Source organism: Glossina fuscipes, unplaced genomic scaffold, assembly GCF_014805625.2.
Source record: "Glossina fuscipes isolate IAEA_lab_2018 unplaced genomic scaffold, Yale_Gfus_2 61546, whole genome shotgun sequence".
Taxonomy (NCBI): domain Eukaryota; kingdom Metazoa; phylum Arthropoda; class Insecta; order Diptera; family Glossinidae; genus Glossina; species Glossina fuscipes.
Genome location: NW_024003757.1, coordinates 544,155 through 562,993, shown reverse-complemented (window position 1 = coordinate 562,993; position 18,839 = coordinate 544,155). Strand labels below are relative to the sequence as shown.

General features: G+C 35.3%; 1 protein-coding gene across 15 annotated transcripts in view; it reads left to right on the top strand.

Annotated features, from left to right (window-relative positions):
• Positions 1-18,839, top strand: part of LOC119643732 (twitchin) — a 100,988-nt gene that overhangs the window by 38,734 nt on the left and 43,415 nt on the right. For 3 of the 15 annotated variants that reach the window (XM_038043176.1, XM_038043190.1, XM_038043191.1), the window contains 8 exons: positions 3,109-3,282; positions 3,709-3,747; positions 4,961-4,993; positions 7,047-7,091; positions 9,199-9,346; positions 9,521-9,894; positions 11,823-11,897; positions 18,345-18,470. In XM_038043176.1, the coding sequence (XP_037899104.1) occupies positions 3,109-3,282; positions 3,709-3,747; positions 4,961-4,993; positions 7,047-7,091; positions 9,199-9,346; positions 9,521-9,894; positions 11,823-11,897; positions 18,345-18,470 (1,014 nt within the window). The remainder of the gene's footprint in view (positions 1-3,108; positions 3,283-3,708; positions 3,748-4,960; positions 4,994-7,046; positions 7,092-9,198; positions 9,347-9,520; positions 9,895-11,822; positions 11,898-18,344; positions 18,471-18,839) is intronic. The other 12 variants (XM_038043177.1, XM_038043178.1, XM_038043179.1 and 9 more) reach the window with 12 other exon arrangements.

The following is an 18,839-nucleotide window of genomic DNA, read 5'->3' as shown; positions in this document are numbered from 1 at the left end:
CCTGTACATGAAAACATTATTCAATTTCGGTCTATAACATTTCAACTTTTTTTTAAAAGAGATGCAATAGAAAGCTCATTGAGGCACTTTTTAAGACACTTCCACGTGATCTGATAAAATTTAACAAATAAAAACACATTACGCGGTTCTGTAGCGGTTTGTTGTAGATGATTTGATACAACTTTACATAACTTCTTTATTAATTTATGTTATTTCATTTTACTTACTTGTACGTGAAACTGAACTAAAACAACTTAACAGTTGAATTCAATTGACTCTTAGAAGTAAATTTTATACTAATTAATATTAAAAACAAGTATAGCGTATGTAAGCAAAAAAAATAAGCTGATGAAGTTAAACAGAACCCAAATAATTTGTTATGCAGACACGAGCTTATCCATTATAAGTATAAAAGGAGGCTAGAGGCCTGGAATTTAAATATCAATAAATTAAGGTTAACTAAGTGAAACGTTTTGCGTTTGCGTCTTAAAAACATGGCAAACAAACTCTAAGAGATTCCGAAAGTTACGCTGTAATGGAAAAATATAAGATTTAATAGCAAAAGCTAGATGCTGAGTAACAATTCGCTCAAACAATTTAGGTAAGACACTGAACCTAGCATTGCCTCTATAGTTCTCAACGTGGTTTCGACATTTGTAAAGCGGAATAAGGAAACTATTCTTCCAACGCATAGCTCGACAGGGCATGTTGTAAGTGTACATGATGGAATTCTATCAGGTCCAGGCGTAGAACTATATGTTAGAGACCTTAAACCATCTAAAACATCGTTTTTTGAAATGACCAAGTTAGGAACCAAAACTGAGTGAAAATTCGGTTAGGAAGAATTGATAGTTGGATCGGAGTTAGCAGTTGAAAATTTTCGTCGGAAGCATTCAGCAAAAAGATTCAAGGTTTCAATATCATCAGAGAACTCAGAGCCATTGAAAGAAACAAGCGAGGGGTGCACGGAATTTTTTCTTTTGGAATGGTTTAACTTAAAAAAATATCTCGGATTAACAAACAGTGAGGATTTTATTAACTGAAGATATCTGGAATAGTATTGGTGGTTGACGTAATTAAATCTATGCCTTCTATTTTTGTCATATTTAATTGCCTTGTTAAACCATGGCGGGCACCTGCTTTGAGAGCAAGGCTGCCTGATCGGGACGGATGCAGAAATAGCTAGGTTTAATACTTTATAGAAGGAACACAGTAAGATTTGAATGTTTCCAGCAGAGAAATCAAGCATAATGTGTGAAAGATGAGATTTAAGCAGTCAAATATTAGTTTGGTTAAAATCATAAGAGAAAGTTGGATTTGGCACGTTGGTGTAGTTCAAGGGATAATCAGAAAGTCACGTAAATACATTGACATGTCGCAGTTACTATAAATTGCCGTTATGTGGTTTTGTGTCTGCATCTTCGTAAGCACTTATATTTTTAAGTGGATACAGAAAGAGTTGAGGTAGATCCACCTTTTGCTATACCGATCCATTCAGAATCAGTTGCTGATTCAATTAAGCTTGTCTGTTGCAGGTTATAATTCTTCGGATATTTTGATAAAATTTGATACACTGATGTATTTTAGTCCAAGAACGAACACTGTTGTAAACGGTTCCGATTGGACCACTTTTTCGTCTATTTCCTATATTACGGATTACCGTAATAAGTCGCTATATTACTTCCATATTGAATTTTAATTTACTAAGATGAGGCACTTTCAATCTTCGACTGTTGTCTGCATTATTTATTGTAATTATTATTATTATTTTTACATAAGTTTCGACATCTTCGGAAACAAACTCAGGAAAGATACAAAAACATTGGAATCTACAACAACATAAAACAAGTAACAACACCGTAGTCAGGCAAGATCCATTAGATATCCTACACTACTTTGCCAGTCATTCATTTATTTTCGTGACAATACACCAAAGATTATGTTTTATTTTTATGTGAAAACATAATTTTCATTAAAGTCTAGAGAAAAAAAGGAAAGTGATACCAAGATGTTCAGAAACGTTAACTAATGTCGTTCAAATTTAGCAAGCTCAATTTACTTGTCAAAGATAATACGAAGAAAAACAAACAGACGGACAAACAAGCTTAGATCCATTCAGAAAGTGTCTCCCAAGTTGTTCTGGGTGTTACGTACTCGTTAACAAACTTAATATACCCTGCACCACAAGCTGTATAAAAGCATTATAAGAAAATCCATATCGAGCGAATCATTTTTTATGTATTATTTCAAAGCGGTGTGCCTCAAAGGTTCACTTTAATGGAACACATTTTTCTTATATTTTTAAATTTGGTCTGGTGAACTATCAATATATATCAACTTTTTTTTAAAGTAAGTTGTTCAAATATGTTACAGACAATTTATATATCAAATTTGGCCAAATTTCATCATGAAATTTTCAGAATTAGAATACCTTGTTATATGGATGTTGACCTTCTCGAAAAAAAACCTTTGTAGGGAGATATTTCGAAAACGGTCTGACTCCGGCTACTGTCAACAGGATTTGTACTTAAGCCAAAGGATGTCAGTGTACCTAATTTAACGAATATGTTTCAGAAATGGCGAATTGTACTGAACACAAATTGCGTGGGCAAACTTCAGACCGACACGCAAGCTTAAATCATTCATAAAATGATTCTAAGTCAATCAGTATAGGTAACAGGGTTCGCCTTATGTTCTTGTGGATATTAAGTATACGCCTCCAAACTTAATACAACCTATATAAGAAATGCTTTTAGGTATGCTCAGATCAGCAATAGATTAATTAAGAAAAAGTTACCCTTCTTTTAGAGATAACCATTTTATGACGATTACCGTTTCAAAGTGGGGCTATCAACGCGTAACGTGTTTTTCTAAATATATTTTTTTACGGTCATTGGGTATAAAAGTACCTTTTAATTTATGTAAATTTAAGTCGCATTTCTTTTTACCCACTGAAACAACGATTAATATTTCGAAGGAGATTGCGCATCTTTTTTTTTTCACTTGAAGGCTCTTCAAACGCTATATCCCTCCGTATTTTTAAGCAATGTGCTGCTAGAACATTCTTGTAAATGTGTAAATTATTCTTACTTTTTTCGATTTTTAAAGGATGACAAACCCAGAGTACCCAAAGTACAACCACCAGCACCAGGTGAGGCACCAAAAATTGAAGTCATACGAGAAAAACGGCCTTCATTAGTTCCGGAGCCACCCAGCCGTCGCGGTTCATTAATTCCGCCGGCGGAAATGGGACGTCGCCCATCTCTGATTATTAATGACGAGGTAAGCTATCTCTTTAAATACTCCTAGTCTCAATTTAGAATATTTACGTAAGTTCTACTTAGTTAAAATGAAAATTTAAGATATCTTATACTTTAGCTTCTAGTGTAATTAATATGTACGTATGAGAAGAACCTAAATTCATAATGGTAATTAAATGGTTTAATTTGTGTTAACTTTACTTCTACTTTTTTACTTTAAATTGTTATAAAAAGATTTTTTTTACAAACCATTTATATTCAATATAATGCGTCAATAACATTCATCTTCCATTCGCACTTTCCCAACAAAATCCGTACTGAATAACTCTAATTCTATACCACAACACAACCCTCAACCACACCACCAACGACATCCATCAAAATTTTGAACAAATTGCAAATTCTCTGCCATTACTTGTTAACCCCGTCCCTGTGCTAAACTCTTAAGAAGAAACTGCGTCCAGGGGAAGTGACGGATAACTCAAGGGTAAGCAATAAGAACATACATCTATCGCTATAATTATATATTGCAGTTCAAAATGAAGTCACAAAAATAAGAATTTCTTTTAGTAAGTTTGATTTGAGGACAAACGATTGAAGGTCATTTCGATCATAGAAATTTAAACCGAATAATATTGATTGTACAAAATTAGGTGGCGTATTCTGAGATCTGTGATGTTTGCTGCATTCTTGTGGAATTCTTGCGTTTTACGAGGCACTCTCAAGTTTTCACTTGAACTTGTCTCGCCGACATAAAGTTTTATTTAAAAGTTGTCTTTTAATATCCGAAAAAATGTTATAAATTAAAAATTGATAGAAGTCTAGGTTGTATAATCCTCAAACACATTAAAGGACGTCTCTATAATCATTGGCATCCTATTTGACATTGATCGAACTCGAAGCAACGAAAGAAATAAGAGAGATAGACCCAATTGCACAAATCAGACAAGCGTCTTACATTATTCATATTTCATCTCCATCATATGGAGACTTTTGAAAAAATCATTAATAACCGCTTTTTAGTTTTCTGGCAATGTAAATAATATTAGAAGTTCATTAAATAACTGTGTACTGATACGTCCCTTACGTATGTACCATTTATGTGAATACATTGCATCTTTATTCGTATAGTGTATAATATATTGAAACTTACGTATTTGAATGTGTAAATGCTTTCTTCACGATCTCACGTTTCTTAATACCGCTGTCGTTTTATCCTCCACTAATTTGTTAGTTCTTTTAAACTGCCTAAAATATATTGATGTCATATACGTATAAGGCGTAAATAGCATTTTTTGGTTTACGTACTAGCAGTTGTTTTAAAGGCGTCTGAATTAAAACTCATTGTTTATCTTTCGTGCCATCAATTTAATTCTCCAGAAATTGTATTATATGATTATATGACTTGAACGTTATTCTGAAAACGTTAACTGTTGTTGCGTCCCCTCAGAAAAAGTATTTGCAATGTAAACACGTAGTAAAATTCTATTCGGCTTTAGCCGAAGCTTCTATATCCATCACTTTATCCTAAAAAGACTCAAAAAAACAAATAAGAAATTACTGTTACTCGCAAATTAGTGGTGGATATTAACAAACTTTTCGGTCCAGATCGAATCAGATAGGCACTGTGTTTATCTTACTTTAATTAATATAAGGTAGCGTGTCAAAAATATGTATTAATAACGATATGACCCTTGCAGTTGTTACGGCCCGGAGAAGTCAGTGATGGGCAGGTGAGAAACTATGACATTTTTTGTTTCCTGTTTGATTCTAACTGGTAATAAAACCGACAAAAATATATATTCATCCCATTACATGCTGGTTGCATCTTCACTTATCTTTTGATTTTCATTTCGTGCTGCTTTTTTGTATTCCTTGATTATGAAGTCAACACCATTGCTTCTTTATTTTATGTAGTATTAAAATGAAAAACCAAAGTTTACAAAACTTTTAAAAATGTCATATAGAAATTATACACTTAGTATTTATACATTGTATAACAGCATAATAATTGGATATTTATATCATTCGATTTAGAGCGCCTAGAAATACTTTGCTTTGACTACAAAAAATGTATACGTCAGTGTAAGATTCAACTTAACTGAATTTCAGAAATTTTTACTTATTACTTACGTTTACTCATTATTAACTTATAGTCTGGCAGCACTTATTCTAAAATGTTGACAAACTTTAGATTTCAATTTTGGATTAAGCCAGCATTTCATTTTTTTTTTTGTGAAGATATGGGATGAAAGCAGTACGTTTATAAATTGTAACTATTACACATTTTCTATTTAGATCATCCATTATAGGATCATTCCTTATGAGAATTTTAATCACAAAGGAATTTAGTAATCCCTTCATACAATGCAATAAATACGGCTGCGAGGTAAAATGAAATGAATAAGCAGAGTCGAATTTCTTCCTATGGGTATATTCCCAGTTTCAAAGCCAAACCTACACTTTGAACAGACAAACATTCTTAGCATGTAATTTATCAAGTAGCCATTTTAAATTCTTACTGTGTGCTTACTTAAAAGTCTCTGTGAAGAATAGTTTTAAACGCAGATTGTAAGAATTCATATAGCCTTCTGCTTTTTTAAGACGACATAGTTCAATGAAATACTCTAAGCGCAATATAGTGTGAGCGCTTATAATTTGCTTATATGCAAACATACCATTTCTATTAGCCATATAATTGCGAGAGCTGAAGTATGTATATTAATCCGATGGTAAATCAACCATCAGCATCAACTCATAGTTTCTGAGTAACTGCTTGAGTTATGAAAATAAGAGTTTCACGTCCTTAAGGAGAAACACAAATGTAATTAATGAAAAAAACGTTATTTAGGTTTTTGTTTAAATTAAATTAAAAGAGATTTCATGGAAAGTATTAAGAGGATATTTAGGTATTAGACAGAATTTATCTTTCAGCCCTTTTTCTGGGTTGAAAAAAAAAGGTTTTTCGGAAATTTGCTACCGTGAAATGAAGTTATGCGGACGTCGATTATCGTGAAGGCAATATACATCAAAAACGACTTTTTACAACGGAAATTATTCGAAAATTCCGTATATTACCCTCAATTACTAGAACGTCAATTTTCAAAAGAAACCATTTTGAACAAGGCAAGCGACAATATATTTACTAGTTTGCATGAAAATTTGGACAAGAGAAAACTGTTTTACTAAATCCACTCACAGTGGAACAGAGAAACGTGTTAATGATTCCAAACGCTGTTTGGAGTTGTTTACCCGCAATAAGAACAACTCCTGGTGCGGTATGTGGGCCGAGGACGCAGGGACTATTATCTGTATTTCAAATTTCTGACGCAATTACGGATATTGAAGCGTATTTCACGTAATTTTATTGCATATGGAAATCTTTACTCCGGCACAAAACAAATTTTATTCAGATGTGTCCCTGGTATTGTTATTGACTATATAATGAGGATTAAAATAAATTCAAAAGAAAACTCGACCTTTGCAAAGAACGTTTGTTTGTAAATGAATGATCCTTTAGAAGCATGCGCAGAAGTTTTCTAAATTTCGATCTACTTGTTCAACTCATCAATTCGTGAACCATTCGCAAAATTTTCGATACGATTGAGAGTGATTAATATCAAGATATTGGGCTAAAGCTGATTGTACTCTTTTTTAAGTTAAACCATAAGTCTCCTGGCATTGTTTGCTCGAAAATTATCGTTTTTATTTCAATCTCCAAACGTGTTGAAATGAATATACTTAAATATATTTTTTTTCTCCAAACAATCTCTCAAAACCGTCTAGAAAGAAAAGCAGCGCCCCGCTGAAGTGGGTCATGATCAAAAACAGGTTGAAAAATTTAAAATTTGCTTGTTTAGTAATTTCTTGTTTTTTTCTTAATTTTCGGCTTTACGGTCATTTTCTTTATTCAGTCGGCATAATCCTGTGTTGCTATGTAAATATATAAATAGTTAGAAAACTCCTAGCTTATGTATATAAGTCTTCATTGTTATAAATATATAATCATACGTTCATGTAATCCTCTGCAATCCTATTATTTAATTGATTCATTAATTTCGAAGAAATTTCGTGGGATAAATTGCTTTGCAAATAGATATATGAACCATCTAGCACTTGAATTTTTGTTTTCAACATAAGAAGCTCGTTGGTATATTGCAGTTTTTTAAATTAATTATCAAAGAAACTTGCGACAGCACTATTATGTCAAGAAGGAACTATTTTTATTCAATATAACATAATTAAATTAACTTCTAATTCGTCTAGGTAGACTTGTACAGTGAAAATTTTTTATCTCTGCAAAATATCCCGCATTGAAAACTTGTTCATGTTTCGTATCGCTGTTGAAAGTGAATATGAACATATATTCAATGTTATTTCAAAGAGTTTAGCTTCAACCCGTTACAATATAGAAAAGTTTGCAAAATATTTGCATAGTTTTATAAACTTTCAATTTGCAATAGAAAAGCATAGCCGAAAAAGAAAAATATTAAAATTATCAGAAAAATTTGGTTGACAGATATGTTTAGGCGATGATAAATCCATTTAAATCATTTGCTGTGATATAATTCTATAGTCATGGATTATATTCTAAGCTTTTTATGCCGCAGTTGTCCGTAAGCGTGCATGGTGCTGCATTAAATGTTATTGGTTAGGAGGTTATCAATATTAACGTGTATATAATGATATCAGAACGTACGGTAACAACATTTCCTTAAACAGGATTCGAAATTCGATTTTAACACGTTCAGCTAATACCTTTTTCTTTACATAGCCGCGCCTTCAGCAAAAATGCTGTTGTCAGCGGATTTTTGTTAATGTCCATCCAGTTCATAAATACTTCAGGATTAAACTGCTATTCAGAGACCTATCATATATACTCCTTTCGGAAGCCATATTGAACAGCTACAGTAAGAAATACTCTTTAGTACAAAAAACCAATGCATAAAATGGCAAAACTCTTTTTCAATCAATCAATTTCTGCTAAATAAATGAAGTCAACGTTTGAAGGTACCTGGCTTTCTAATAGTTCAATGAAGAAGGAAAACAAGATAAATACCAATACGAAGCAAATAAGTGTTTAAAATCACCATAAAGATAGTAGAATCAATACCAGTGAAGTCAACCACCAATACCAATTGTTAATATTTTCCAATTTCTCTCCCTCTCTTCGACTAAATGGTAATAATTAGACATGCAATTAGCAGTATAGTAATGGAAATAATATCAATGCTTAACAAAAATGGAACATATGGAAAAAGCCTAAGTTACTTAAACTACTGAATAATAATTTACGTAAACGTACTTTGAGTGAACTTCATATTATAATAAAATTGCTTTGCACTTTTATACGTCCTATAGAGGACATGACGGATCAGTCCAATGTCCAGAATAACATATAGATCTCCTCTGGTACATTTTTGGGTGAAATGACAAAAGTAATCTACATCCGTTTTTCGGTATAGCATACAAAAGTCGTAGTTTGAATAACTGATGGGTCCGCCCTACGAAATTTTCAACAAAAATTTATGTAGGTCCGCTATCGTTACTTAAGCCAAATCAGAATATTTATCTTAGCATTTTGAAACAAACATACATAACCCAATATAATGTGGCTGACAATTATAAAGGTAGTCATCAACAATACAATCTGATACGATGAAATATATATTTTGTATATATTCCATATACGCTGCTGTTGGCTAATTCCAAGCAAAGACCGGCGAGTAGTTTATAGTTTTTGTTAATATGCGCTTTGGCTTTTTGCAAATTTTGTTGATTACAAAATAGACTTTATAAAATGTTTACTCTTTTTGTTTTTGTTTGTTTTGTATATTTGTACGTATTCCATATGTGAATTCCTTGTGAAATCCTCATGTCATGACTTGTGGAATACTACTTTGCCATGTGCGTGTTGTACCGTGTATGGAAATTACAGAGGCGACGACCATCGGTTGATGTGCGTCGTCCCAGCATACAGGATTTAGAAGACTTAATTAACCGCTCATCGACTCCGTTACGAGATATCGGTGATGGTGGTCCGCCGTCCATAGTTGATGTGCAAGAATCCTATTCAGCCGTAGAAGGTATGTTTATTGCTAACCAATTCAACAAAATATTTTGTCGGGGACTCTAATGTTTTTATAACTACACGCAATTCAATTTCTCTATGTGATATGTAACTTTGTTTTCCATTTTTTCCTCTCCTAAACGTCACAAATGTTTTTAAAAACAAATACTTATGTACATATATAAATAAGATTCAACGGCTTATATGACTGTTGGTGTGGAAGGCTCTCCTGCGCCTACGTTTAAATTTTATAAAGGAGTTAGTGAAATTCTAGAAGGGGGACGCTACAAATTTCTCACTGATGGTGAAACTAATACAATTACTTTGTGCATGCGTAAGTGCAAACCCAACGACGAAGCGAAATACAAGGTGGTAGTATCAAATATACATGGTGAAGATACTGCTGAAATGCAGTTATATGTATCGGATTCCAGCGGCATGGATTTCCGCGCCATGTTAAAAAAACGACGCTATCAAAAGTGGGCTAAAGAAGAAGCTGAGCCTCCTAAAGTTGATCTCAAAGAAACTGAGAAACCAATGCCAGCACTAAAGAAAGTTGAAAGGGTAAGGTGCATCACACTTTATATAAATCTTGTCTACATTCAACGCGTATTTTGCGAAACATAAAATGCTTCTACTACGCTTTTATGCACGCCGAGTATAAAAAATAGGTTTTTTGAGAATTGGTTTGGAATTGACAATTGTTGCTAAAACATTTGAAAATCTGTCCTCTTCTCAAAATGCGTGTGAATTTATATAAGTGTATGTACCAGAACAATCAATTTATGGCTAATAGCATAAAATGATCAAACATTAGTGTACATCATGTATGTACGTATTTAATTTATTGTTATATGAACAGATTTCTTATAACCACCACTACCACTACGTCTATATCAAATTGTGTTCGCCATTTACAAATTTCATCATTAACAAAATCTGGAAGTGTATAATATTTTCAAAAAACGTACCCACCGAGCTTCAAAGACTACTTGGGCGATAGCTGCAAATAAGTGTATGTCTTTGTCTTGCCTGGGCATGGCGACGATTTTGGCTCTTTCGAAAACCACTAGGAAATAAGAATGTTTTATGCAAAAATTAAATATTATGAATAAGGATTCCAAAGCACAAAGAGACTAGAGTCTTAAAAATTTGTAAGATTTTTAAGCGAAGATTTTATTTTAAAGATGAAAATTCTCTGGAAATTAGCACTCGTAATTTTGGACAGAAAGGTTACGTTTATTATCAAACGAACAGGAACAAGTAGTAGCGATAGAGTCAGAATAGAAGGAACGCTCAGTTATAGCCACAACTTTCTCGATATCATTAATCAATTCTCTGTAACTTACTGGTAACGTGAAAACACTTCCTTATGACTTCAATAAAGTTGCATACTTTCTTAAGCTGGATGATAATGGAATGGTATGTCATTCTAACATGTAGAACCGAACATCTCTGAAAGTTTTGCTGTATGAAATCAGGTACCTACAAAGTTTGAAGATAGTGAAGATAATAGTTTTTGCGCAATTTCGAGGAATTTTACTAAGAAAATGTTCAATGAGAGTGTAGAAAAAGGAATCCATATATATCTGTATGCAGTGCGGTATATACGATATTTCAAGACGTTTTGCGTTTTCGGAATCGGAGTAAGGGAGGTAAGGTCTCAAAGAAGGCAGAAGTTACATAAAACTTTAATGGGTGATCATCAAAACTTTTTTTAAATGGATAACTTTTCAAAACTGTTAATAGCGTAGTAAAAAACTTGAAAACGTGAGAAGTATATGACGTATTCTAAAGTAAAGTTGTAGAAAACCTTCATTCAGAAAAGTGGTGTCAAATGAGGGCGTTCTCTGCAAGTCGGCGTATTGAACTGTAGCAAAAGAATCAGTAATGTTTTGGTAGTTCCAACTAAGACAATTCTTTGTAAATTGATAAAAGTGCCAACTTAAGAAGGACATTATTATCTCAAATTGTACGAATTTATTTATACGTTTGCACGAATCATTACCAGATTTCTAACTAAGTTTAACTAAGTTATTGGAAGTTCACAAAATTTATGCTCACTGAAAGAAATTGCTTAAGAAAACCTTGTACGAAGGAATTAAAAACAACATGTCGTAGTCAATTTAGCCCAATTGTTAACAAATGTGTTTATATACGACTACCACCATGACCATATGAAACTTTGTAGATTTTTGGTGGTGGATTTGTAAGATTGGCGTACGACACTATGATTATTCGTCTACGTGAATGTGTACTTTTATATTTTTACTCACGAACTTATGACAGTTAAAGCAATAATGTAATATACAAATGTGTACTAAATAAGAAAATATAATATATATAAGTACTCAATATATATGTCTATATTTATTACATATAACAATATATTATTTAATATAGGTAATTGTTGCTTGTTGCGTATTGATTAATATTATATATATCAAATAATACATAATATATATTAACGTGTATACATATACATTAATCAGATACCGTCACGTAGACCATCGTTAGCCGAGTTAATACCAGATTGGCCGACATTGCATCCATTTCGTCGCGAAGAGGTTTGATAACCCAAATAAATAACACATTGACGACATTTTCAGTGTCTGTATTTTTAGTTATTGTTGATATTTATTTTTGTGAGGAAAAACAATGACTAGAAAGCAATTTTCCTCTCTCTCTCTGTCTCTGTTTCTGTCTCTCTCTCTCTCTCTCTTTCTTTCTTTTTTTCTCTCAAACACATCTTCTCTCTCTCCCTTCTTGACACTCTAACGGTACAGTTTCACTTCCCTATCTTTCCCTCTCTCTCTCTAAGTCTGTGGTTTACTCTTAAAAACTGTATGTTTTACTTTATTAGTCATTTTATGAATTCTAAGGAAAATATTCCTTTAAAATATATTTTGCTTTTATATTTATATATAAAAATACTACTGGATTTTTCTTTTATTAATAAAATTTTGTATTAAATTTTCATTCATTTCTTTTTGTGTGGCTTGTTTTTTGATCCTTTTTCGGCCATCGTTTTTTTGTAATAGCTATGTTTAGCATGGTATATGCATATATGAACATACATAAACGCATACTGGTTTTACGAAGGCGCAGACGGAGGTTGACAAACTAGATATCAAAAACTTATGAATAAGCTTATAAGTTTATCTACCATCCGCGAATCAATTCCAGCGTTCTTGTTATTCCTTTATCGAGCAGCGATTTGTCAGCATTTTATCATAGCAGTCTCCTCTATTCCCCGCGTCTGTTATGTAAGCTGCGTCTTTTGTTAGTATTATTAAATGCTGCAATTACACTCAGTGCGAGCATATGGTATACGCTAGAGTGCCTTTTTTATATGAGGAGACGTTCGTCCTTTTATGTCATTTGTGTGATCCATGTAAGCTGTAGATTTTATGGGTTAGTTTGAGATTTCTGTTTTTCCTTAGGCCCTTGTGTGTTGGGCATTGGACCCATTAATGCTGTAATAATAATAATAATAACGATAATAAGAAAACAAACAATGTTCACCGACAAGAGCCACGTGCGCATTAACTCGATTATATTATTAGACCGGTGTACAATGTCTTGCATTTGGTTTGCTAGCAGGAAAACAGGAATTTAAATTCTCGTATTCCCCTCCTATGACCGGTACATGACATTGTCGAATGTGATCTTCCATAATGTTGACCCTAAAAAGAATTCCTGTTGTGTTCTTCCAATAACTAGGCATATTCTGCATCCTCTACCTGTTTTTTTCCGTGGCCATTTACCAAAAAACTTGGTAATGTGCACCTTTGCAATGTTGTTGTTATACGTTGCTGGATAGCGGAGTTTTCAACATTTTTGACATTAGCCATCTTTTGTTTCCGAGCGTTTGCTTTCTACAGCATATCTTTTTTCCTAAATCGAAGCTCGAATTAGTCGTTGTTGCTATTTACTGCCCTGTCTATATGGTTCTAAATTATCTTTGCGTAGGCTTTGTCCATTACATCAATCGGTCTACCAGTTGAGGAATCGCTAGGTGGCTTTTTTGGTTTTCCCAACAATGTCGATATTTCCATTTTTTTTCCAAAAAAATTTTCTGTATTAGGCATATGATGATTAAAATTGCAATACATTCGGGCTGTGGAATGTTAAGTTGTTTTTTGCTTTGTGATTGCACTACTTGTTGGAGTATTCACATTTAAAAAATATTTTCCACTGTGTTTGGGCAGCTCAATGGACTTATTGGTCGCAGTCCTTTCATATAGATATAATTATTCTATAGGCTTACCACTAAGGACCGACATATATCAGTTGTAGCAGTTTCAGAAATGAATTTTTTCCTTACCACTATGTTTTTTTGAGTTGCTTTTGTTTCCCGTACGCGCGAACGGCTCATCCGGATAAGCGTTTATTCCTCTGTATGCGATGCAGCCTTCTTGCTATGTTATTTTGCGCTTGTGGTTCAGATATATCTTCTGCTGACATAACCCCGCTAAAGACAATTAAATTCCGGCTGCTTTATTTGCAGCATATTGGACATGTTATTGGAAGCTCACCCGGTTATCAATAATCACACCAAGGTAGTTAAAAGTAGGAAAGGGCGGAATGATGTGACTACTGAGTCTCGCACACAAGCTTTCGACACTTGTTCGGTTAATTATGGGTACCATTTCGATTTTATGTACGGTCAGTTGTAATCGCACTGCGTCTAGCTATACTTGCGCGTCTGACATGATCCCACTGATATTTAAGACGAGGCAGGCAAATCAGTCATGGAAAAGATTCGGATATCTAACATTAGGGAACCTTTGGTTGCACTAAACAAACGCTAGTTGAGGTTACAACATCGTTAGCCGTCCATCTGATAATGGGTACGCAAACTGTAAAAAGAAGCAACCGCAGCAGGTCTCTTGGGCAAAAAAGACGAACCACAGTACGCTAAGCTGCTTCAGAAAGACGATTGGAATGCTGTCGTCGCTTGCATCCACCATACGTTGGCACATTTCAATGGGGTTGGAATGCCAAATGGCAGAGGTTCTAGTAGAAGAAAGAAGCCAGTATTGGTTGACTAAGCAAATAAGCGAACTCAGGTTGAAGTCTCTTAAAGCCAAAAGATGTGCGAAAAGATCCAAAGCGTATGAAAATCCCCTTGACTCTTGGGATTGAAAAACAATTAATTTGGATGTGGGAAGGAATTACGCGAAAATATAAACACTGATCCGCGGGGCTTACTGTACAAAATAATAATCCAAAAATTTGGCTGCGGAAAGTGTATACCAAGAGATAAAAGTGCTATCGGGGCACAAACAATATTACAACAGAACAGACCCACAACAAATCTTGCCAGGGGCATGGTTATAGAATAAGAAGTCCAGCCAACATATTGAACTTTGAAAAAGAAAAGAGCACCGGGGCCGAAACGAAGTAATAGAACTGGTTGGTAACATTTGAACGGCTTTACGCGGTAATACATACAACTTGTGCCTCGGGTTCGACACTTTTCTAATATTGTGGAAGAGCCAGCTTTCGGTCTTGCTACAAAAATTCAGCAAGGTGCTAAATAGCCCGCATTCTTATAGACCCACCTGCCTCTTCGATAGTGTGAGAAAACTGTTTGACAGATTGCTGCTACTGAGATTTGAAAAAGATTTGGAGAGATGGGGCGGTTTATTTAGACCCATGCTTGGCTTTCCCAAACGACGACAGACTATTGATGCTAGGAAGTGGTTTCGGCAGCACAAAAAAAGAGGGACGCAAAGGGGTGCTGCGCTGTCTTGACGTTGGGTAAAAAAAAGCCTTTAATACGGGTGACTGAGACCCCTTCATAAAAAGTTTAAATAAGCGAACGTTTAAAATGATAGACGGTTACTTATATTAAATGTACGTGCGGTAAGGAAGATAACTGGTTATAAGATCGAGTATATAACATGGGACTTTGGCCCCTTCCGTTCTCCATAATAAAAGTCTTCTTTAGGTCGAGCGTGACTACTACGTAGAATTTCGTGAAACAATATCGCACTATGTTTAAATTGGGGTCTATATTTCTCACACCTTTTGCAGTGAAATATAGCCTCTTCCTTTCTTTCCGAGTATTCCAGACAGTTTGGCGAGCTACCGTGCCCGAACCTGTGCCGGTACTTCCGGAAGCAGCCATGACGTGTCAGGAACTGGGTGAGATAATAATTTACTTCCCTTTGTGGTCTTTCGTTCCATTGGGTTATCTTTACGATAGGAACGAACGTCCGCCTTCCATTTATTTTTCTGTCGCATTGTGATTGCGAAATCCTCACAGACATTAGCCGTTCGTCTTTTTATATGGCTTTTTGGGAGCGATCGCTGTTCAGACGCCGTTTGTGGACGCGTTTCTTGTGTTATACGGCTCTTTCCCATTGCCGCTATTGTACACTAAGGTGCAGTTCGAAAATTAACTTGTTATGATTACTAATTTATACCTTGGAGTCTGCATTCTTATGAGGGCTTTACAAATGCTCCCCTGGTCTGCCAAATTAAAGGCGTTCTCCACGTTCAGTGTAACCACGACTCAGTGCTCTTTATCGCCGCCCCTCCATCTCCGGCCATAATATCTCAGGCAAGTGCCACTGAATGCTATTTGATGTCTATCGAAGACCGTGTTCTTCGGAATCTGTATTGGTTATCTGGGAGAGCGTCCCTTTTCTCGACCACCAGCAGCAGGCATTCGTAAACGGCCCTTTCCAATAATTTGTGCATTACGTCTAATAGGTAAATCGGCCAATGTGAAAATGGCTCTTTGACTGCTTATTGCTTTTCAGATTAAGGGCCATCTTCTGCACCTTCCATTTATCGGGGAAGATCCTTTTTTCTAGCCACTTTTGAGACAACGTGACAAAGAAATTTGACCCCTTTTTTATTGGTGCTTTCGGAGCTCTGCTTCGGAATTCGTGTGGGCCAGCGGTTTTTCGTTCCCCAATATTTTGCAGGCGTTGCCTAACTCTCGCACAGTAGCTGCTAATACTAATTCATTTTCCCCACCGGTAACGCTCGACGGTCTCGACGAAAAAAATCTTGCTACTATTTCTCGGAGTATGAATTAATAAGACACTTGTGGCGTACTCTGTCCTTTCACTTTTTTCAGGACAACCTTGTATACCGTTCCTCATGGATCAATATCAGCTTCCTAGAATGTACGATGAAAACTTTTGTTTTTTCTGCTTTTGAGCGCCTTTTCAAGTCTTACCGCAGACTTTTATAGAGGGTTAACTTGCTCTTGAAGTTTGACCTATTCCTGCACCGCTGTACTTTCCTTCTAGCTTTTAAGCAGCCTTTCGTTAGTGAACTTTTGCTTTTGTTGGATTTTCTCGCCATAGCTTTGCCGTATGCTTCAGTTAGAATATCATTCACGGCTTGCAGGAGTTGGCTTGCTGTTTCCGTTCTGGTTTCCTACGAATCCAATACTAATTGAAGATGCCTTAGTGAAAAGATGGATGACTCCACTGCAAGTGGGTGGCGTTAGGCTGTCTACTGTCCCTATCCTCTTCGCCTACAATATCTAAGAATATTGCCTCATTGTCGCCGTTTGTGTAATCCTCACTCAGCGACCACTTAGATCTTGCAGCCAAGGCATCATTTACAAAGATGACACCAATATTTGAGCCTGCTCCCGCTTTCCCGAATGTATCTCTGCGTCCGTTATTAAGGAGTGCCACTTGTTGCACTGCAAATGCTTCGAGCAGAGTACGGCCTCCAGTATTATGGGCCCAACTAACCCCATTATAGTGCCCACGTGTTGATGTCGCCGCCAATTATAGCATGTGATGAAACTCCTGCACTGTCCGCCTCGGTGGCGCATAGCAGTTGCAGAAGTGGATTACGCCTGTTTTCGCTGTTACTTTCGCTTTTACAAAGCCACTGTGCTAGCAGTGCACGTCCAGCAGCGCCGTAGATGCGAGTGCCCAGGTCGTTACTTTCGCGAATCCATCGGTTAGCCATGAGCCCCGTCACAAGCTTCGATATGCTTCGCTTAGCAATACCAGGTACACCTTCTTCTTGATGCGGGTTTCAAGAAACGCTTCTTCTCATCATTTTTTGCAATATGATTTTGCTCTCCACATATACGGTAGCCTTTTGATCGGTGAAACTGATCCCTGCATTATTTAGCATTAGGTTTGAACTCCAGAAACTACGGCAACATCTCACCAAGATTCTGCGCTGTTTGATCTTGCAGATCACTCATCCTATGTGCAACTTGCCGCCTACCAATAGCTTAGCGAGTTTCTTCTGTGGGAGAGTTCTTACAATTATCTGCGCTTCATTGTATGCGTTCCTTATAGTCACCACGTACTGGGACTTAAGGGCATCACATTTGTCCTGTTTGGTAGTGATTTGGTCAATGTCTTCGCATTCAAATATTTGTCGATGCTTAAGACATCTGACCGCAGCTTCTTTTCCCAGACAAAAGATCCCTGCCTGTCTTACTTTTTCTGTTTTCACTCGGGTCTTGTTAAGCTGCAGTAGGAGCTCGTTCTTCTGCGTTCCCCTTCTCTTTTGTACGACCTTCTCAAGCTGCCTCAAGACAGGTTCAGTTTTAACCGTGTGCGTGCGCATGTGTACAAACCCTACGCAATTTTTAATTTTTTAATAAATTTTTCTCATAAGTACGTATATTATATTTTTATTACGTTTTTATATGCAATTTTTGTATGGCTTTTATAATTTATCTTATAAATTAATTTAAGCTGAACTAATTTCTATTAGCCAAAAAAATTTGATTTTTTTATATGTTGCAAGAATATGCGATACAGATCTTCATCGATATTACCTTTTTTACCTTGTCTACTTTAATCTTTCTCTCTGTCGTATTTTGTTGTAATTTTCAACGTATGTTGATACGTATCGCATATTCACATTGAAAATAAAACTCTTTTCCCATTTTTGACAACGCAAATTATTAAAAAATGGTAAAAAAATACTTTTCGACACTCGCATTTCTTTTAAACTTACGCATGCGTGCAATCACAAATCAACGATATGTTTGCTAACTTTCAACTTGACAGAAACAAGAGTCGTTTCTTAGCCCACTCATTGATCAATTTGCTAAGGAAGGCAAAGACAAAAAAGTGGTTTTTGAGGGCCGTTTCAGTAAGGCAAACGCGAAGTGCAAATGGCTGTTTCGAAAGGATGTAAGTATATAAAACTTTCTGAATAGATTTGTGTACTCATATACGTATATATCACAAAAGTAGGCATATTCCACCTTAAAAACTCGCAGCCTTACTAAAACCAACCATTTATTGCATTCTACTAATTTCAAATTCTTAAAGTCTTCTTCGTGGAAAAAATTTGAATAGCATTTGGGTAGGTGTAGGGAAACGGTTTTGATATCCGGAAGATGAAGTTGCATTAACTTTGTGTTTTCGTTTGTCGCACATATAAGCACATCGATTATAACATATGCTCACTAGTTTTTTAAGTTAATATCAGCAAAATAAATTTGTAATCAAACTTAGTACCATGTTCCTAGTTGAAATTTTAATTAAAACTTAAATTAG